Raw genomic sequence first — 23,232 nt, forward strand, 5'->3', positions numbered from 1 at the left:
TTAATTTTAGAATGGAAATGTATTATTTTAATTCAAAGGTTTTAAATTTAAAAATGTTGTCCTCAAAATTACAAATCACATTTCTTGTGGCACAATGGGATGGTTTAATCAAATCCCAGAATCAGACAAATTGTTGATGTGAATTGTGATTCTAAACAATTAGACTTATCAAGAAATAATACATGGAAAAGTAAATTCTGATCTCAAATTTTTGATCCAGATTTGAGAATTAGATTTGAATTCCAGCACGATTTAGGTTTAGATTCTAGCCTGGATTCAGATGTGCCATTCAGGTTAAGATTTTGACCATGATGCAGGCTCCAGATTCAGGTTTATAGGTTCCAGCCTCAAATTCTGATAACAGATTTCAAATTCAGGTTTAGATTCTGTTACAGCCTTGGTTCAGATTTTACATTCAGGTTTAGATTTCAGCCTTGATTCAGATTTTCAGATTCAGGCAGGTTTAGATTCCAGCTTCAGATTTAAATTACAGATTCACTGATTCAATTAGCAATTCTCTTCTATTTTTGCATTTAGCCTCAAAACTTATAGATTAAATTGGTTTGGTCCAAAATTGAAACAAAATAAAATTAAAACTTCTTAAAAAAATGTGGAAGCAATGTTAGTTTTTCGTTTCTGTAATTTTTTCCAAAAATTTTCATTTACAATAAACAACTGATAAAATATGGAAAAATATTAGCACAAAAAAAATTGGCTACTTTCAATATGTTTATTAATATTTCAGTTTAAATATAAATTAAATATTTCATTAAATAGTTTTAACAAATCCGCGATATAAAATATACCATGTGTGGTTATTGTAAGAATATCGCAAAATATGCACAAATGCAGTACGATGATCATAATGACCAACCAACGTGTAGAGGAGGCCAATGAGATCCTGCACTGCCTGAGTGCATATTTTGCGGTGTTCTCGTGATAATATTTGTCCTGCTTGTAGTGATAACTTATTGAGAGATTACAGGCCGAAATGAGAACAAATGACAATTAATTAATTTTAATACTGTCAATGCATTAATCATTTGCTGTGTTTTACACTTTTTTCACTAAAAAGTAAAATGTGCTAAGGCCAGACTTTTTTTATTCCTTGTTTTTATAAGGCAATTTTTTTGAGGAGGGCGAAAAAAAATATAAAATTAATTATTTTTTTCCATTTGATTTGTGTGATTCTCAAAGAATTGTAAGTGAGATCATTGATCAGAGAGAAGAAATGAAATAAATTTTTATTCCATGTATAACCTTGTTTCTCATCTGCACGAGACTTCGGTACTTTGATCATGATACTCCCACGAAAATGCTACTTGAAGATAAAAATAATTTTTTTTTCAGCAATTTTTTGCACTTACAAGTCGGCGGGCGTGAGAAATTACGCTGAAATAAAATTTTATTTCATTTTTGGCTCCTGTTCATTCGGCGGGTTCGTGAAACAAGGGATAATAAAAGTCTGGCCTAAATTAAAAAAATGTAAAATAACAATAGAGCTTATTGTCTCACTGGCAAGTTGGTGAACCTAAAACTCAATGAATATGCTCAAAGAATCAAAATGGTGAAATCATATGCCAGCAAAAATAAATGGTTTTACAGTATATCAAAAAAACATAAATTATATCGTAAATTCACCTTGCCGAGAAATTAACGTTAGCGATGTATTATTATGTCAAGTTGATCAAATTCCCTGTCACATCTTATATTTTGTGAGGATACTGAAATTAGCAACCAGTTTGTAGATGAGATGCCGTCTATAATCACGAGACTTTGTGAATAGTCTATAAAATAATGGATTAGTGAATCGATCTGAAGTTTTTCGGGCAGGTCTTACCTGCAGGGCAGTCTACACGTTTCTGTTATTATAGTAATGTAGTGAAGTCATGGAGGCAACCAATCAGTGATGACAGATTTTTGTGCCAACTACGTAGTTACATAGTGATTCATCAGACCATCATTGTGTACTAAATAGTTATGACTAGATTCCAGGTTAGCAGAGTTTACTGTAAAATACTTTATTTTAGCTGGAATTAATTTTCGCCAAAAAGATATTTTAATTAATTCTAAGCGAAAATTACGTATTCTACAGCATGTGCATGTGGGGACTTAAGCGGCATATGGAAACAAAGATTGAAAAACCAAAAAAATATAAATTGTACTCAATAATAGAACTTAGGAAATAAATAAATGCATAAAAAAATAAAAATACTATAAATTGTATTCAACTATTTGTGAAGTATATAAGTATAGATTTTTTTTATATTTTTAAAACTAAAAAATCAGTAGGGTAATAATAAAGTAACTCTAAAACAGAGAAAGGTAAGCATTAAACTTATACAAAAAATGCAATGCAATCAATGACATACTGGTATGTTTGTTGTTAGAACGGGTAAATATTGTACTCATTTGCATAGAAATATTGAACTCATTTGCATAGAAATAGTGTACTCATTTGCATAGTAATATTGTACTCATTTCCTTAGAAATATTGTACTCATTTGCATAGAAATATTGTACTCATTTCCATAGAAATAGTGTACTCATTTGCATAGTAATATTGTACTCATTTCCATAGAAATAGTGTACTCATTTCCATAGAAATATTGTACTCATTTGCATAGAAATATTGTACTCATTTCCATAGAAATATTGTACTCATTTGCATAGAAATATTGTACTCATTTGCATAGAAATATTGTACTCATTTCCATAGAAATATTGTACTCATTTGCATAGAAATATTGTACTCATTTCCATAGAAATAGTGTACTCATTTGCATAGTAATATTGTACTCATTTCCTTAGAAATATTGTACTCATTTGCATAGAAATATTGTACTCATTTCCATAGACAGTGTACTCATTTCCATAGAAATATTGTACTCATTTCCATAGAAATATTGTGCTCATTTCCATAGAAATACTGTACTCATTTCCATAGAAATAGTGTACTCATTTGCATAGTAATATTGTACTCATTTCCTTAGAAATATTGTACTCATTTGCATAGAAATATTGTACTCATTTCCATAGAAATAGTGTACTCATTTCCATAGAAATATTGTACTCATTTCCATAGAAATATTGTGCTCATTTCCATAGAAATACTGTACTCATTTCCATAGAAATATTGTACTCATTTCCATAGAAATAGTGTACTCATTTCCATAGAAATAGTGTACTCATTTGCATAGAAATATTGAACTCATTTCCATAGAAATATTGTACTCATTTCCATAGAAATATTGTACTCATTTGCATAGAAATATTGTACTCATTTCCATAGAAATAGTGTACTCATTTGCATAGTAATATTGTACTCATTTCCTTAGAAATATTGTACTCATTTGCATAGAAATATTGTACTCATTTCCATAGAAATAGTGTACTCATTTCCATAGAAATAGTGTACTCATTTCCATAGAAATATTGTACTCATTTCCATAGAAATACTGTACTCATTTACATAGAAATAGTGTACTCATTTAGAAATAGTGTACTCATTTAGAAATATTGTACTCATTTCCATGGAAATAGTGTACTCATTTAGAAATAGTGTACTCATTTCCATAGAAATATTGTGCTCATTTCCATAGAAATAGTGTACTCATTTCCATAGAAATATTGTACTCATTTCCATAGAAATAGTGTACTCATTTCCATAGAAATAGTGTACTCATTTCTATAGAAATATTGTACTCGTTTCCATGTAAATATTGTACTCATTTCCATAGAAATATTGTACTCATTTCCATAGAAATTATCTTCATGACAACAAAATTTCAATATATATGTACATTGTATGGGTCTATATGGATAGGGAGCTTGGTGATGTGAAAATTTCAAGTTATACTGTGGAATACTTTATTTTCCCTGGAATTAATTTTCGCTGAAAAGGATTTTTGGTCATTTTTTATGGAATTTATTTTCACTGATTTTTAAAGAGTTTAATGTTAAATATAGGGAAAACGGTATATTCGCTGGATTTTATTTTCACAGAATAATCCCTTCAGCAAAAATAAATTCCAAGCGAAAATAAAGTATTCTACAGTACTGTTAAATCATTATTATTCACTTGAAAATTAATTTTATGGTTCTTAGTTTAAACTGTTGGTTAACCTTTTCACCACTAGTTCCCTCTTTTCATTGCAAACTCACAAAATAGCCCTGTGTATAGTCTGCACTTTCTTGGGACAAAAACAGGCAATTTTTTTTAGTAAAAACTGAAAATCGACTCAAATTTTGTCTGTTGGCTCCAAAATTAGGATTCTTTTCCAGAAATATTGAAGAATATAAGTAAAAAAGTAGAATAATTTGAGAGAAAAAGGCTGGTGGTGAGAAGGATAAATTCAGAAGTATCAAAATTAAAGTGCGGTGGTCGTCGTGCCGCGTCCTGTTCGAAATGGGACTCATAGCGACGTACGCAACGCGTGTAAAATACAAAATTTGTTTACATGAAATTCGAACATACGCTGCGCGACGACCACCGCGCTTTAAAGTAGGAAAAGAGGAAGCCAGCAGACGATATGAACATTGAGATGAGTGTGTGATTTATTTTCAGCAAATTTCATTTATTTGTGAAAGTAAACAATTAATATTTTTGATATAAACATTTTTATTAAGATGCATCTTATAAGTAGTTGTATGAAGTCAAAATAAATGAGTTTTTGAGTTTTCAGATGTGTTCCATGGTTGCTATGTTACTGAACACAGGGGTTTTGATTTTACAACTAAGTCTAAACTCTGAGAATATGTAACTGTAGTATGTATATTTGTGGTATATCGCAGTCAATATTGTTTTTATGTTGGAAATTATTATAATCGTATAATGAAAAAAAATAGTTTTGCTATATACAAATAAGAGTTGCATGATTGTCCGTTCACAACTGGGCACACTCCACTAAAGAGGGAGGGGTGATTTTATAACCAGTCATTTGCGAGAATGTTTGTTTTCAGTTTATCAACAAATTTGTACCGCGTGCCTCAGAGGTGTCTTATGTATATAGATACCAAGAAATATTTTGTTCTATATACTTGTGTATAAATGAAAAATCTACTGTGGAATACTTTATTTTCGCTGGAATTAATTTTCACTGAAAAGGCTTTTTGGGTGTCTTTATGGAATTTATTTTCACTGATTTTTGAAGAGTTGAATGTGAAATATAGGAAAAAAAGTATATTCGCTGGATTTTATTTTCACGGAATCATTCCTTCAGCAAAAATAGCAAAAATAAATTCCAAGCTAAAATATTTTAAAAATTCGGTTCCAAACTGAAGCTGTTATTTTTCTAAAACTGCAAACCGCAGTGCATCTACAATAGAAGACAGGTGGATAATTTTGGACGTTCGGTTGATGTTTGGAAAATTGTCAATTTTTATGTCAGTGTATGAGTAAACTATTTGCAAAATCATGGGTGTAATTACAATTGTTAAATTTAAAGCGAGGGGGTCGTCACCTGCGCACTCGCGAGAATTTAAATTCCAAGCGATGATAACAACACATGCTAAAAACGCAAAGGCTCATGGGTAGACGCTTGTTTGTAAACAATGACATTTATGGCAATTTGACACGTACGTAGATGATGACTCCACCGCTTTAAGTCAGGCTACTCCCCCCAAAAAAATTTGGGATTTTATTTTTCAATATCCTCGAAAGATTTTCCGAATGTAATTTCACTGTTAACTATAATGTACATAATAATTACATGCACTTCTAATAGAGTAAATACGGTATTGCTGTTGACTGAGAGGATATGAAATTTGACATCCATCCATTCCTGTGAACACTTGAGATCGCTCCCATTGCATGTAGTACGCTAATCGCCAAACCACTGGAGAACCCCAAACTATCGAGGTATGTTTCTAAAACGAGTGTGATTGGTTGTTATAGTGTAAACTGCTTTAATTTCGATAAAGAGAAATTTTCGCAAGATGATGAAACTAATTAAAAATTTGTCTTTATAAATGCCATAAATTCGTCAAATCGTGAAGATTTCTCGCAGTGAAAAATTAATTGTTTATATTAGGTTCTGACACTGATACACAAGATCTACTTCTTAAAACCATTCCTCAATAATTTTTAATAAAATAAATGTTTTAATGCAAACTAAGGATGTTATGTTTTTTAGTATCAGTTTATTTTTTTTTATAGAATTTTATTAGTGCTTTTAAACAAAACAATTTCAGAAACCACTACATGATGGCGCATTGTGATTTTATTTATGAAATATATATGTGCATTTATCAAAACATTTTGAATTTTATGTTCTTGTAATTTCATTGGAAAAGTGAAATTTGAATAAAAGGTATATTATACTAACTAATGTGCTTATAGTGTCCATTATCATACATGAAGACACCTAGGTGTGACATCACAGTGTGGTGATAAGTGTTTCATAAAATCCATGTCGACAATATGGCACCAACTACTTCAAAACAGCTGTCTATAGTGACCACTTTCACACAGTCCCAAGGCATAACATATGAGCAAACCTGTGTATAAAGACCACCTGTCTATAGTGACCACTTTCACACAGTCCCAAGGCATAACATATGGGCAAACCTGTGTATAAAGACCACCTGTCTATAGTGACCACTTTCACACAGTCCCAAGGCATAACATATGGGCAAACCTGTGTATAAAGACCACCTATCTATAATGACCACTTTCACACAGTCCCAAGGCATAAAATATGGACAACCTGTGTATAAAGACCACCTATCTATAGTGACCACTTTCACACAGTCCCAAGGCATAACATATGCGCGACCTGTGTATAAAGAACACATGCCAATAGTAACCACTTTTATAGACCTGAGGCATAACATTTGAGCAACCTGTGTATAAGAACACCTGCCTATAGTGACCACTTGTACACAGTTCCAAGGCATAACATATGGGCAAACCTGTGTATAAAGACAACCTGCCTATAGTGACCACTTTCACACAGTCCCAAGGTATAACACATGAGCAAACCGGTGTATAAAGACCACCTGTCTATAGTGACCACTTTCACACAGTCCCATAGCATAACATATGGGCAAACCTGTGTATAAAGACCACCTGCCTATAGTGACCACTTTCACACAGTCCCAAGGCATAAAATATGGACAACCTGTGTATAAAGACCACCTATCTATAGTGACCACTTTCACACAGTCCCAAGGCATAACATATGCGCGACCTGTGTATAAAGAACACATGCCAATAGTGACCACTTTTATAGACCCGAGGCATAACATTTGAGCAACCTGTGTATAAGAACACCTGCCTATAGTGACCACTTTCACACAGTCCCAAGGCATAAAATATGGACAACCTGTGTATAAAGACCACCTATCTATAGTGACCACTTTCACACAGTCCCAAGGCATAACATATGCGCGACCTGTGTATAAAGAACACATGCCAATAGTGACCGCTTTTATAGACCCGAGGCATAACATTTGAGCAACCTGTGTATAAGAACACCTGCCTATAGTGACCACTTTCACACAGTCCCAAGGCATAAAATATGGACAACTTGTGTATAAAGACCACCTATCTATAGTGACCACTTTCACAGTCCCAAGGCATAACATATGGGCAACCTGTGTATAAAGACCACCTGTCTATAGTGACCACTTTCAGTCCAAAGGCATAACATATGAGCAACCTGTGTATACAGACCACCTGCCTATAGTGACCACTTTCACACAGTCCCAAGGCATAACATATGAGCAACTTGTGTATAAAGACCACATGCCTATAGTGACCATTTTCACAGTCCCAAGGCATAAAATACGAACAACCTGTGTATAAAGAACACCTGTCTATAGTGACCACTTTCACACAGTCCCAAGGCATAACATATGAGCAACCTGTGTATAAAGACCACCTGCCTATAGTGACCACTTTCACACAGTCCCAAAGCATAACATTTGAGCAACTTGTGTATAAAGACCACCTGCCTATAGTGACCACGATTACAGTCCCAAGGCATAACATATGGGCAACCTGTGTATAAAGACAACCTGTCTATAGTGACCACTTTTAGACAGTCCCAAGGCATAACATATGGGCAACCTGTGTATAAAGACAACCTGTCTATAGTGACCACTTTTAGACAGTCCCAAGGCATAACATATGGGCAACCTGTGTATAAAGAACACCTGCCTATAGTGACCACTTTTAGACAGTCTCAAGGCATAACATATGGGCAACCTGTGTATAAAGACACCCTGTCTATAGTGACCACTTTCACACAGTCCCAAGGCATAACATATGGGCAAACCTGTGTATAAATACCACCTGCCTATAGTGACCACTTTCACACAGTCCCAAGGCATAACATATGGGCAACCTGTGTATAAAGACAACCTGTCTATAGTGACCACTTTTAGACAGTCCCAAGGCATAACATATGGGCAACCTGTGTATAAAGACAACCTGTCTATAGTGACCACTTTTAGACAGTCCCAAGGCATAACATATGGGCAACCTGTGTATAAAGACAACCTGTATATAGTGACCACTTTTAGACAGTCCCAAGGCATAACATATGGGCAAACCTGTGTATAAAGAACACCTGTCTATAGTGATATATTTATAGAGTTTCTGACAATATTATAGTTATTTGCTCAAGTAATCAGATATTTCACAACCCAAAATAATCAGAAAAATATTTAAACAGACACAAAGATAATTAGAATTTACACAAATTACATGATTTTAACCATTTTATTAAATTTTAGTAGCTAAACTATTTACATACAAAACACTGGATTTGAAATGTACATGATTTTGAGACGCATTGACACAGTCAGTTACGAGGTGAGCACACAAAATTGTGGAATAATTTTGAAATATTCACTTGATGTAAATGTAGTTGGAGATGTCATCTTTCATTAATGCATAACTTCAAGGCCATTATATCTTCAATGTGATTGAGGATGGCATCTTCATTTGCATAACTACACAACTATTTGTGATGTCATTGAGCTTATTTACATAAATTCACAACTGTTGATGCAGTCATCACACATTCACTAATATATTCCTTTTACTCATTCATAAAGAAATCACAGAAGCATCTATTTGTTGGTTTCCATGGTTATAATTCGATAGCACAAAACCAATGAGTCTTAACACAGTTTCATTATCTGTGACTTTCATAACTTCTCTTAATTTCTGTTCAACCTCAGGGCAACATCGCCATAGCAACACTAAACATTCAGTGCAGCTATCCAGAATTGCTTGATTCACTGAAATTAAATTGAAAATTGATCATAAAATAAAAACTGTAAACAGAATAAAATTAACATTGTCACGCACTAGATGACGTAACACATGTTGAAAAGTTCTGATGACAGACTCAACACAAAATATCAAACAATCTTTCATTGTCAATTATTTTTCATTCATGCCTGCCCTTACATTTATCCACCCTTGATATTACTGAATAAATCACCTATGTCTGGTGTTGTAGTCTCATCCACAGTGATGTCATATATCAATTTTAATGATTTTAATAATTTATCACATATCATCCTACATGCCTGCCCTTACATTTATCCACCCTTGATATTACTGAATAACTCACCTGTGTCTGGTGTTGTTGTCTCATCCACAGTGATGTCATATATCAATTTTAATAATAATTTCAATAATTCATCAATGCGACAGGATATTCTGGTAAGATTCAAAAAGAAGCGTGTCACGATTTGAATTTTCTGTTTTTTGTTGATGATTCAGACTTTAACGCTACACTCTGAGATCATTCATAATTATAAGGTCATGTGACTAAATATGTTAAATATGATGATCTGAATATGTATGACTTTGTAAATAATGACCAATATAGTTTTGAGTTGCTGTATCATCAGTTGTGCAAGAATTGGGGGGGGGGGGGGTTTGGTGATTTCCAGTTTCTGTAATTAATTTACTGGTTTCCATGGTTGCCAGCATTCTAATGAGCTATCAACTGTTTATGCGGTAAATCAACCCCCCCCCCCACCACCACCACCAGACAGACTAAATTGGAATGTTTTTACACTAGTTTCTATGGTTACAGCAGAACACAAAATTTGTCTAGGTATTTTCAAGAATTTTGAATTTATTTGCACTTTTCAATAATTTCTGTTGATTCACAAAATTTTAACTCAACCAGTGCTGGGAATTATAGTCATAACAAGTAATTATAGATTAAACAGGCCCAGTTCAGTTAATAAGATTAATGTTTTGCACCATAAGACAACGTCACTTTATGTTTTGGTGGTGAACCAGTTAGTGTGTACAGCCTTTTTCTTTTCTTGTCTGTGTATTTGTTATTTTGAAAAGAAATAAAAAAAAAGATTAATGTTTTATTGACCAGATTTAGTATGAAGCTCTGAAAACAGGACCTGGACGGTTAATAAGATTAAAGATAAATTGAGTCAGTATGATGAAGAGTTACATATTTCCTACTAGTCTATGGGCTACTGTGGATCCCCCCCCCCCTAGGGATTTCCATTGACCGTAATTTTTAGTTAGACAGGACCCTCAGCTATCTTAATCAGGTTGTTTACCATAAAATTAATGGTGGATGTAAGAGCCACAGCTGTTGCCACGGCAACATATTAATGAAATAGGGGAACTCAAGAAAATGACATATCTCTGTATGTAATCAACATACAAACTCGAAATAAATGTCTATGTATAGTGTTGATGATGCCCATTAGATTATGACCATGACCTTGGTCATTCAAGGTCAGGGTCATTGTGTAAACAAAAGAAAAAATTATTTTTGCTTGAAAGTTGAGGCCAGAATAAATTTTCCCACAATTTTTGACACTGGAGTCATTGTAATTTTGTTTATTTATGAAAATTGTATTCATTATGTCATATACATTTTTATTAAGGTTAATCCAGTGAAAAGGACCCAAAAATAGCTGATAAATATGGCGGATGAAAGACCTATGGCATTGGTACCAAAGAAAAGGAGAAGGATTCCAAAAACCAAGCAAGCTCTGACTTGCATCATACATTGTTGTAATGTGAAAGGAGACAAAACTTTCACCTGTAACAGAAGTCAATTTCAGGAAGATCAAGGATACTTGTGACATTCGTTTGAGGCATAGCTTACATGAGCCATATGATTACATTGTAAAACATATGCCCGATGAATACCAGAACCACGTACATGGATTTCACAGAGTATGCTACCAGAAGTTCACCAATGTTTCTAAGTTTCTAAAACGTGAGGCAATGACTGACCGTGCACACCATAATGTGAAGAGAAGACGTGTGTCAGCTGATTCCAGTGTACTTTTCCCAAGTAATGAATGTCTCTTTTGCTCAAAACAACGAAAAAAAAGAAGAGGCAAGGAAGAAGCACTTACAAAGTGCGTGACATCTACTGCAAGTGATCTGATAAAGGAGCTAGCTATCTTGAACAATGATTATGCTATGCAGGCAAAAGTCAATGATGTCAAAGAGGCACACTATCATCACTCCTGTTATAAGTTGTACCAGAGGTACATTACTTGGGGTTTGTAACTACGGTGACATGATACCAAGATCCCGTCACAATCTCGCTCTCGCATAAGCGTTCCAACTCAAAACAAATGCGAATGCGCATGCCCGAGGTAACTAGGATACTGGGATGTCCAGGTGGATCAAAATAACTGCTCACGACATGACGGATTACGATAACTATATTTTCTATACATTTTCGATGTATTACATTTTTTCACTATGAATGTGGTAATACATATGTTTTATTGTTTTATTACAAACCGCCTATGTCATGTCAGAAGGTCGTAGCATCAGTCTCGCTATCTACGAGATGAGACTTGAATGGGATCTTGGCATGATGTCACCATACAGTACTATGCGCGTTGCAAACCCCAAGTAATGTACCTCTGGTTGTACACACATTTCGATGAGCGGAATATGACACAAGCTCGAGGTGATGAAAATGCCAAGCAAGAACAGGCAGCTCATGCAGCTGCACTTGAGTACACATCTGAGTACATAACTGAGAGCATTATCAAGAATTCAAATGTAGAACGACTTGGTATGTTGAAAGAGAAATACTTGCTCTTTATGCAGCAATACCATCCGGACCACTATAATCCAAACTACAAAACAGACAAACACAAACAGAAGATCAAAAACGCATTTGGCAACACTATTCAGTTCTGGCAACCAAATTACCGTAGTGAGCTTATCTACTCAACAGCTGTTGAACAAAGTCAAGCAGTGGAAACTGCATTTGAGGTTGCTGCATCAGAAATCAGGAAGAAGCCGCCATGTTTTTGCGACGAATCATAATAGCTGCCAAGAAAGATTCTTCAGATATGCCTTATCCACCTCCTCCTGGAAATAAACTCAAAGATTGGGATGTCCCACCAGTGCAGTTGTCAAATTTCATTTCTGCACTTCTTGTTGGCAAGAAGATGGATGCACTATCTGCTAGCAAAACACGAAGAGTATTATCCATTGGCCGTGATATAATATATTCTGTGACTAATGGTAGATGGATGACACCTAAGCATATACTCCTTGGAATGTCATTATGGCATTTGACAGGAAGAGCAGACATTGTGAAGTTGGTGAACAGATTTGGGCACTGTGTATCATATTCAGTTATACTAGAAATCTTGACTGCTATCCATATGGTTATAAAATCACATAATGATAATCCAATTCCACCTGGTATCAAAACACAAGGTAATGAAGTGCTGCACTTCTGTTGGGACAATTTTGATCTCAATGAAGAGACAACATCTGGTGATGGAACAACTCACTCAACTCATGGGCTTGTAATTCAAGAGAGAGTCATTGACCAATCAAATGATGACAATTATGAATTACCTGCCATGGCTAGGACAAAGAAGCGATCAGTGACAGATGAAGTCGAAATAATGGAACCGTGTTTTGTCAAAAAACATGTTGAACCCAGTCTTAGTGTTCAAATTACTGAACCTCAACAAACAAGAGAATATGTTTCAGACATCCAAGTTTCTGACATGATATGGTTGCTGTGCAGGACACTGCCAAAAACAGTTGACCAAAAAGTACCTAGTTGGGGAGGTTGGATTTCTCTTACTGGAGAGAAAAGAGAAGAAAGAGAATCAATAGTGGAATACATGCCTCCAGTAAATGCCCCGATCACTGAAAACATGACTGTGATGCATGTGCTGAAGATTTCCCAGGAGGCATCCGCTGCTGTTGGTCAGCCCTACACGATTGTTACATTCGATGTAGCTGCTGCTAAAAAGGCATATGGCATTTTATGGATGTATCCAGATCGATTCAAGAATGTCATTATTCAACTTGGGGCATTCCACATGGCATGTGCATATATTAGGTGCATTAGGAAAATATATGAAGGGTAGTGGATTGGAGGAAGTTGTGGTTGAATCCACAGTATGTGCAAGTGGGTCAATAGACAAAGTCATGAATGGGAAACATTACTATAGGACCAGGCTTGTTATCAAAACATCACTAGAAGCTCTAGAACGGCTGGGGGTAATCCCGACGTTTCACCATCATTATAGGTTTCTGTGTGTGTTGAATTTCTAAAAAGGTGACATAGAAATTGGGTTAGCTGTGATCTAAAATGTGATAAAATCCATTTTGAGGTAAAACAATTTAATATTTTTTGCTCACATTGTTCCAGCATGGTTGAGAGAAAAATATATTCTTAAAAAACAGACTGGTTTAATTCTACTGGTTTCCAGTTTATACTGGGTCAGCCCGGTTTATACAGGTTTCCTGTTTAAACCTGGTCAGACCAGTTTGAACCATTATTACTATACCTTGGCCATGTTTCTCTAATTAGCATATTCAATAATTTTAATATGTGTAACCTAGCAACCTCATCAGGGCCGTCATAGACTTCAAAGTATTGTGCTATAATCCGAAATAATCTCTAAAAAAAAAAAAAGTCATTGAAAAATAAATTTCCAAAATATCTCAGTGAAAAGCTACATGTTATTTTTTTAAACTTTTGTATCTTGTTGCCAGGGTAACTAAATGCAATAATAACCTCCATGGAGATGACTATTTAAAACTTTTGCATCTTGTTGCCAGGGTCAGTAAATGCAATATTAACCTCCATGGAGATGACTATTTAGAACTGTTGTATCTTGTTGCCAAGGTCAGTAAATGCAATAATAACCTCCATGGAGATGACTATTTAAATCTTTTGTATCTTGTTGCCAGGGTCAGTAAATGCAATAATAACCTCCATGAAGATGACTATTTAAAAGTTTTGTATCTTGTTGCCAGGGTCAGTAAATGCAATAATAACCTCCATGGAGATGACTATTTAGAACTTTTGTATCTTGTTGCCAGCGTCAGTAAATGCAATAATAACCTCCATGGAGATGACTATTTAAAACTTTTGTATCTTGTTGCCAGGGTCAGTAAATGCAATAATAACCTCCATGGAGATGACTATTTAGAACTTTTCTATATTGTTGCCAGGGTCAGTAAATGCAATAATAACCTCCATGGAGATGACTATTTAAAACTTTTGTATCTTGTTGCCAGGGTCAGTAAATGCAATAATAACCTCCATGGAGATGACTATTTAGAACTTTTGTATCTTGTTGCCAGGGTCAGTAAATGCAATAATAACCTCCATGGAGATGACTATTTAAAACTTTTGTATCTTGTTGCCAGGGTCAGTAAATGCAATAATAACCTCCATGGAGATGACTATTTAGAACTTTTCTATCTTGTTGCCAGGGTCAGTAAATGCAATAATAACCTCCATGGAGATGACTATTTAGAACTTTTCTATATTGTTGCCAAGGTCAGTAAATTGAATAATAACCTCCATAGAGATGACTATTTAACACTTTTGTATCTTGTTGCCAGGGTCAGTAAATGCAATAATAACCTCCATGGAGATGACTATTTAAAACTTTTGCATCTTGTTGTCAGGGTCAGTAAATGCAATATTAACCTCCATGGAGATGACTATTTAGAACTTTTGTATCTTGTTGCCAGGGTCAGTAAATGCAATAATAACATCCATGGAGATGACTATTTAGAACTTTTGTATCTTGTTGCCAGGGTCAGTAAATGCAATAATAACCTCCATGGAGATGACTATTTAGAACTTTCATATCTTGTTGCCAGGGTCAGTAAATGCAATAATAACCTCCATGGAGATGACTATTTAAATCTTTTGTATCTTGTTGCCAGGGTCAGTAAATGCAATAATAACCTCCATGGAGATGACTATTTAGAACTTTTCTATCTTGTTGTCAGGGTCAGTAAATGCAATAATAACCTCCATGGAGATGACTATTTAGAACTTTTGTATCTTGTTGCCAAGGTCAGTAAATGCAATATTAACCTCCATAGAGATGACTATTTAAATCTTTTGTATCTTGTTGCCAGGGTCAGTAAATGCAATAATAACCTCCATGGAGATGACTATTTAGAACTTTTGTATCTTGTTGCCAGGGTCAGTAAATGCAATAATAACCTCCATGGAGATGACTATTTAGAACTTTCATATCTTGTTGCCAGGGTCAGTAAATGCAATAATAACCTCCATGGAGATGACTATTTAAATCTTTTCTATCTTGTTGTCAGGGTCAGTAAATGCAATAATAACATCCATGGAGATGACTATTTAGAACTTTTGTATCTTGTTGCCAGGGTCAGTAAATGCAATAATAACCTCCATGGAGATGACTATTTAGAACTTTCATATCTTGTTGCCAGGGTCAGTAAATGCAATAATAACCTCCATGGAGATGACTATTTAAATCTTTTGTATCTTGTTGCCAGGGTCAGTAAATGCAATAATAACCTCCATGGAGATGACTATTTAGAACTTTTCTATCTTGTTGTCAGGGTCAGTAAATGCAATAATAACCTCCATGGAGATGACTATTTAGAACTTTTGTATCTTGTTGCCAAGGTCAGTAAATGCAATATTAACCTCCATAGAGATGACTATTTAAATCTTTTGTATCTTGTTGCCAGGGTCAGTAAATGCAATAATAACCTCCATGGAGATGACTATTTAGAACTTTTCTATCTTGTTGTCAGGGTCAGTAAATGCAATAATAACCTCCATGGAGATGACTATTTAGAACTTTTCTATCTTGTTGCCAGGGTCAGTAAATGCAATAATAACCTCCATGGAGATGACTATTTAGAACTTTTCTATCTTGTTGTCAGGGTCAGTAAATGCAATAATAACCTTCATAGAGATGACTATTTAGAACTTTTCTATCTTGTTGCCAGGGTCAGTAAATGCAATAATAACCTCCATAGAGATGACTATTTAAATCTTTTGTATCTTGTTGTCAGGGTCAGTAAATGCAATAATAACCTCCATGGAGATGACTATTTAGAACTTTTCTATCTTGTTGTCAGGGTCAGTAAATGCAATAATAACCTCCATGGAGATGACTATTTAAATCTTTTGTATCTTGTTGCCAGGGTCAGTAAATGCAATAATAACCTCCATGGAGATGACTATTTAGAACTTTTCTATCTTGTTGTCAGGGTCAGTAAATGCAATAATAACCTCCATGGAGATGACTATTTAAATCTTTTGTATCTTGTTGCCAGGGTCAGTAAATGCAATAATAACTTCCATGGAGATGACTATTTAAATCTTTTGTATCTTGTTGCCAGGATCAGTAAATGCAATAATAACCTCCATGGAGATGACTATTTAGAACTTTTGTATCTTGTTGCCAGGGTCAGTAAATGCAATATTAACCTCCATGGAGATGACTATTTAGAACTTTTGTATCTTGTTGCCAGGGTCAGTAAATGCAATATTAACCTCCATGGAGATGACTATTTAGAACTTTCATATCTTGTTGCCAGGGTCAGTAAATGCAATAATAACTTCCATGGAGATGACTATTTAAATCTTTTGTATCTTGTTGCCAGGGTTAGTAAATGCAATAATAACCTCCATGGAGATGACTATTTAGAACTTTTGTATCTTGTTGTCAGGGTCAGTAAATGCAATAATAACCTCCATGGAGATGACTATTTAAATCTTTTGTATCTTGTTGCCAGGGTCAGTAAATGCAATAATAACCTCCATGGAGATGACTATTTAGAACTTTTCTATCTTGTTGCCAGGGTCAGTAAATGCAATAATAACTTCCATGGAGATGACTATTTAAATCTTTTGTATCTTGTTGCCAGGGTTAGTAAATGCAATAATAACCTCCATGGAGATGACTATTTAGAACTTTTGTATCTTGTTGTCAGGGTCAGTAAATGCAATAATAACCTCCATGGAGATGACTATTTAAATCTTTTGTATCTTGTTGCCAGGGTCAGTAAATGCAATAATAACCTCCATGGAGATGACTATTTAGAACTTTTCTATCTTGTTGCCAGGGTCAGTAAATGCAATAATAACTTCCATGGAGATGACTATTTAAATCTTTTGTATCTTGTTGCCAGGGTCAGTAAATGCAATAATAACCTCCATGGAGATGACTATTTAGAACTTTTCTATCTTGTTGTCAGGGTCAGTAAATGCAATAATAACCTCCATGGAGATGACTATTTAGAACTTTTGTATCTTGTTGCCAGGGTCAGTAAATGCAATAATAAGCTCCATGGAGATGACTATTTAGAACTTTTCTATCTTATTGTCAGTGTCAGTAAATGCAATAACAACCTCCATGGAGAACTTTTGTATCTTGTTGCCAGACGATTTGGAAGTGTATTAGCTATACATTTAAAATATTGTACAATGCAAATCAATAATATCCCCATGCAAGACTTTATTTCTAATGCATTAAACAATAAATTATGTATAGGTTATATGTAGAGGTGTTTATAGAGTGTAATGAAGAGTATTAATGACCTATCAATAGATCATTATTTATATAAGTATGTATTATAGGACAAGCATGTTTTAATACCTTGAAGTGATTAACCACAGTAATGCCCATTTCCTGTACAAATAAATGTAAATATTTTGTATACACCCTTCTGAGCATTATCTTCTGTTCAAACTCCATATTGGACAGTAAGATCTGAAACACATCATCATATTTATTGACCTACAATGTGAAAAAGAAATATGTGTCAGTGATTAGCAATATTTGGTATTCAATAATCTGACCTTTTATTAATGGTTAATTACCTCACCAGAGTAATATTAACCTGATTTGACTGGTATTGACTTGACCTCACTCATATCTAACATTGACATGACTGATATTGACTTGACCCGAACTGGCTGATAAAAACCTAACCTGACATATTAACCTGACTTGACATATATTGACCTGATAAATTAATTTGACTTGACTGGATTGATTATAAATTGATCTGACCGATATTAACTTGATCACATTGATATTAAACTGACTTAACTGATATTAACTTGACCTGGCTGATATTCACCTGACCTCACCATATTAACCTCCCCTGACTGATACCAACCTGCGGTACTAATATATCAACCCATCTGACTGACATAATCAGACCTCACCAATATTAACCTCCCCTAGCTGATACCAACCTAACAGTACTAATATATTAACCCATCTGACTGATATTGAGCTGACCTGACTGATAATAACCTGACCTCACCAAAATTAACCTCCCCTGACTGATACAAACCTAACAGTACTAATATATTAACCCATCTGACTAATATTGAGCTGACCTGACTGATATTAACCTGACCTCACCAATATTAACCTCCCCTAACTGATACCAACCTAACAGTACTAATATATTAACCCATCTGACTGATATTGAGCTGACCTGACTGATATTAACCTGACCTCACCAAAATTAACCTCCCCTGACTGACACCAACCTGCGGTACCAATATATTAACCCAGCTAACTGATATTAACCTGATCTGACTGATATTAACCTGAACTCACCAATATTAACCTCCCCTGACTGATACCAACCTGTGGTACCAATATATTAACCCATCTGACTGATATTGAGCTGACCTGACTGATATTAACCTGACCTCCTCAATATTAATCTTCAATGACTGATACCAACCTAACAGTACAAATATATTAACCCATCTGACTGATATTGAGCTGACCTGACTGATATTAACCTGACCTCACCAAAATTAACCTCCCCTGACTGACACCAACCTGCGGTACCAATATATTAACCCAGCTAACTGATATTAACCTGATCTGACTGATATTAACCTGAACTCACCAATATTAACCTCCCCTGACTGATACCAACCTGTGGTACCAATATATTAACCCATCTGACTGATATTGAGCTGACCTGACTGATATTAACCTGACCTCCTCAATATTAACCCTCAATGACTGATACCAACCTAACAGTACTAATATATTAACCCATCTGACTGATATTAACCTGACTTCACCAATATTAACCTCCCCTAACTGATACCAACCTAACAGTACTAATATATTAACCCATCTGACTGATATTGAGCTGACCTGACTGATATTAACCTGATCTCACCAATATTAACCTTCAATGACTGATACCAACCTAACAGTACTAATATATTAACCAATCTGACTGATATTGAGCTGACCTGACTGATATTAAAGGGGAACTAAATAGAGCCTATTTTGGTGTTTGTATTCATCGAGTTATGTATAGTGATTATAAATTTGAAAAAAATAAATAAAAAAAAATGATTATCTTCAGAGTTATGATGATTTAAATATGAGAAACCATAAACCTGCGAAGGACTTCCGTTTGCGTCATCTTGCCATAAAAAACGCCCTCATGAGGTATAAACGGGTAAGGTAACAAAGCATGATGACGAAATAGTATCTGATTAAATATAAGCAACTTAGGGAGCCATAGTTGGCTGGACTAGTGAATTGATTTCTAGTCTATGTTGTTTCGACTTTTACGTTAATGTTATTTACAAGCGTATCAACATACAAACATTATGGATGTGCAATTGATCGAGACAGGCATTTTGTTTTGTTTTTTGTCTAACTGTCTAATAAATGCTGTTTCCAGTATTGCACTGTGCGGCGTGCAAATTATTCAAAGTATGGATGCTGGAGTATGCAATCTTGAGTCCGTAGGGTGGTGATGGAAACATTTTTGTTCATGTATTCACGGGGCTGCACTGGCAAATCATGGGACAATTGTCACAGGAACACCAAGCAGATTGTTCACAGACCTCCCGTGTAATTTGAAATAAAACTATTATCCGAACAAGGGACATCGTCGACGATATACTCTCATCACTCACACTGGACTGAATTGAATCTTCACAGTATACCGTACTTCCGTGATCATAAGCCCGGAGGCATGAACACGTAAGGGAAAAGTAAGGGATGAGCTTATACTCGAGGACCAGCTCAGAAAAGATTATTTTGTTTTGGGGTTAAACACTGTAACCATCTTGCTAACAACGAAAAATTATCCAAAACAATTATTCGTTCACCACGCCGGGCTAGGGAAAATAATATTATTTTCAACAAAAAAAATGCGTCATTGATTTCCACGACACTTACAATGAAGAAACAAACATGCTCATAAAAAAACACACACATTTTATTACAATACGATTTACATAGCGTCAGAATTTACGGTGAAATAATGGGTAGGATCTGTGAGGAAACAGTGGACGAAGGCATTTATCATTATCTTGAGTCATTTTGGTATGTTTTCGATCGTACGCAAACTCGACGCAAAGCAATTTTCCACCATGAGGTTTTTCAGCACGATTTGACCTGGAACAACTTCCTTTGACATAACAGGTCATGTCTTACATTAACCAATCAAAATGATGTGTCGTAATGATGAAATTTTCCGATTATTGACGATGATTTTTTAACGCAATGCGGAAGTGAATTACCGCAATGTTAAAATGCGATCTGTAGCACTGACTGCAACGAAAAAACAATGATTTTTTCCCTAAAAACTGGTGATTCGCAATTTCCGAAATATAAACGACAGTTAATAGTAACCGTGGGTAAACTTAACGTGGAGGATGAATGTCATGGTCGCCAACATCATGTCACATCGTTCAAACCCTAGGCCTTTCATGATAGTCTCAAAGTAAACCATGCCCAATAACCAGGTACACGACTTAACGATCACATTTTTGGCTTTTCGAAAGCTACTACTCAAAGAAATATGGATTACTCCAGTATTGCAACATCGGGGTTCATCCTGAGTAAATGACAGAATAGAAAGGATGTGAACCACGTTGTGTACGTTCGCTATGTACTCTGAAATTAATGCGAGTTTTCTCATAAAAAAAAAACACGAACCAAACTACCATGCCAATCACGATTATTATGAAATGAAACACATCTTTTACACGCATATTTTAAAGAATATCGTCGACGCCCAGTAAAAACACTCTGGGCTTATAATCGTGAATGCTCTCAACTCGATAAATACCTAGTAAAAATATAGGAATGGGCTTCATACTCGGGAGGGGCTTACGATCGGGGAAGTACGGTACTTTAACGCAATTGGGCTTCCACTCTCAGAATACTGTGGTTCAAACGCATAAGACTCTAACCCAAGTTTTAAAAAGCACATTGTGCATATAAAAATTGAGTTTATACTAGTAGTACACAATGCTTGGCAGCATGAACGGCTATGTACAATGGTGTATACGAATGTGATCAGATACTAAAACGTCATAGCTTTGAAAAGTACCCGGATGTTAAATATGCTCGTTCGTTGTTTATTCCCTCCATGAATGGCCTCCATGGTGTTTAATTGCAAGCACTTCAAATGCCTATCTAAGCTACAGTTATAATTAAAACAAAATTAAACCACTGCAATATTATTTCGAATACAGTTTAGAATATACACAACTATAAATTAAGGCCGCATTTAGGTTCGCTTTAACCTGACCTCACCAATATTAACCTTCAATGACTGATACCAACCTAACAGTACTAATATATTAACCCATCTGACTGATATTGAGCTGACCTGACTGATATTGACCTGACCTCACCAATATTAACCTCCTCTGACTAATATTACACAGAGCTGACTGATGTTAACCTCTCCTGACTGATACTAACCCAACAGTACTGATATAATAACTCATCTGACTAATATTACCTAGAACTGACTGATATTAACCTGGCCTCACCAAATATTAACCTCTCCTGACTGATACCAACCTAACAGTACCAATATATTAACTCATCTGATCGATGCTGACCTGACCTGATCTGTCTGGTGACCTGACTGATATTAACCTGATCTCACCAATATTAACCTCCCCTGACTGATACCAACCTGACAGTACCAATATATTAACTCATCTGATTGATGCTGACCTGATCTGTCTGATGACCTGACCTGACCTGACTGATATTAACCTGATCTCACCAATATTAACCTCCCCGACCGATACCAACCTGACAGTACTAATATATTAACTCATCTTACTAATATTAACTAGAGTTTACTGATATTAACGTTACCTTGCGTGGTTCATCAGCCTTTCGTGGTGACCTCTCTATTACACCCAGCAAGTCTACTAGACATGGCAGTAGTACTTCCAACATCACTACTTCCTGTGAATAAAGTTGTTTGTACAGTGCTTCATATATCACCATAGCTCTGCCGTACCATTTCAGTTCTGTAGCATTCTGTCAGGAATAAATATTAATAAAATAAAATTCAAACTGCTGTGAAAACCTAAATAATTATCAATTGATGACATAGTCCCTGTTTGTTTTCAATATTTATAATCTCAATTTAGCTAAAATGCCAACACTCTCAGTGTGAGAATATAATTTATTTTAAATTAGCAACATCTTGAATTATTTCCTATGTCATATCTCAAAATTCATTTGAGGACACGAGAAAAAAATAATATGACATTTATAAATTAAAATCCAGTGAATAATTAATACATTTACAGTATTTGTATATAGACCTACATGTATGGATCCATTGAGCTAACAATGCAGAAACTTTAAAAGAACAACAAACATTTTATATTTTGTTAAGTGGAAGGTTCCATCAAACAAAATATTTAGGCACGTGAAATTTGTTTCCATGGAAACAATGACTGTTCTTTGGCCACAGTGTTCAACCCAATTTACTCTGGCAGCCATTTTCAATTAAATTTCTTTTCAAATGCATACAACTGAAATTTCTAATTCAACTGGACTACCATATAGTCACATTAAAACATATGAACATGGAACTACTTTGTGTATAAAAAAAATGCTAAAAAACATGAAAACGACGATGTTTGAGCACTTTAACATTGGTTACTATGGGGACAA

At 35.0% G+C, this 23,232-nt stretch overlaps 1 protein-coding gene across 1 annotated transcript; it reads right to left on the bottom strand.

The window, feature by feature from the left end:
- Nucleotides 1-8,706: 8,706 nt before the first annotated feature.
- Nucleotides 8,707-23,058, bottom strand: LOC144350719 (TELO2-interacting protein 2-like). The gene is made up of 6 exons (XM_085494379.1): nucleotides 23,047-23,058; nucleotides 22,420-22,587; nucleotides 17,896-18,036; nucleotides 13,789-13,901; nucleotides 9,588-9,676; nucleotides 8,707-9,249 (listed from the first exon to the last, which is right to left on the bottom strand). Exons 1-6 carry the CDS (start codon nucleotides 23,056-23,058, stop codon nucleotides 9,056-9,058), a joined length of 717 nt encoding a protein of 238 aa, XP_085350505.1. The 3' UTR covers nucleotides 8,707-9,055.
- Nucleotides 23,059-23,232: the final 174 nt, after the last annotated feature.

This window comes from Saccoglossus kowalevskii, chromosome 20, assembly GCF_978046115.1.
Source record: "Saccoglossus kowalevskii chromosome 20, keSacKowa6.1, whole genome shotgun sequence".
Lineage (NCBI taxonomy): Eukaryota > Metazoa > Hemichordata > Enteropneusta > Harrimaniidae > Saccoglossus > Saccoglossus kowalevskii.

Coding starts and splice junctions, on each gene's coding strand:
- LOC144350719 (XM_085494379.1), bottom strand. Junction 18,037..22,419: donor AGGCTGATGAACCACGCAAG/GTAACGTTAATA, acceptor TTCACATTGTAG/GTCAATAAATATGATGATGT. Junction 13,902..17,895: donor CTGTGGTTAATCACTTCAAG/GTATTAAAACAT, acceptor TTTTTTTTTTAG/AGATTATTTCGGATTATAGC.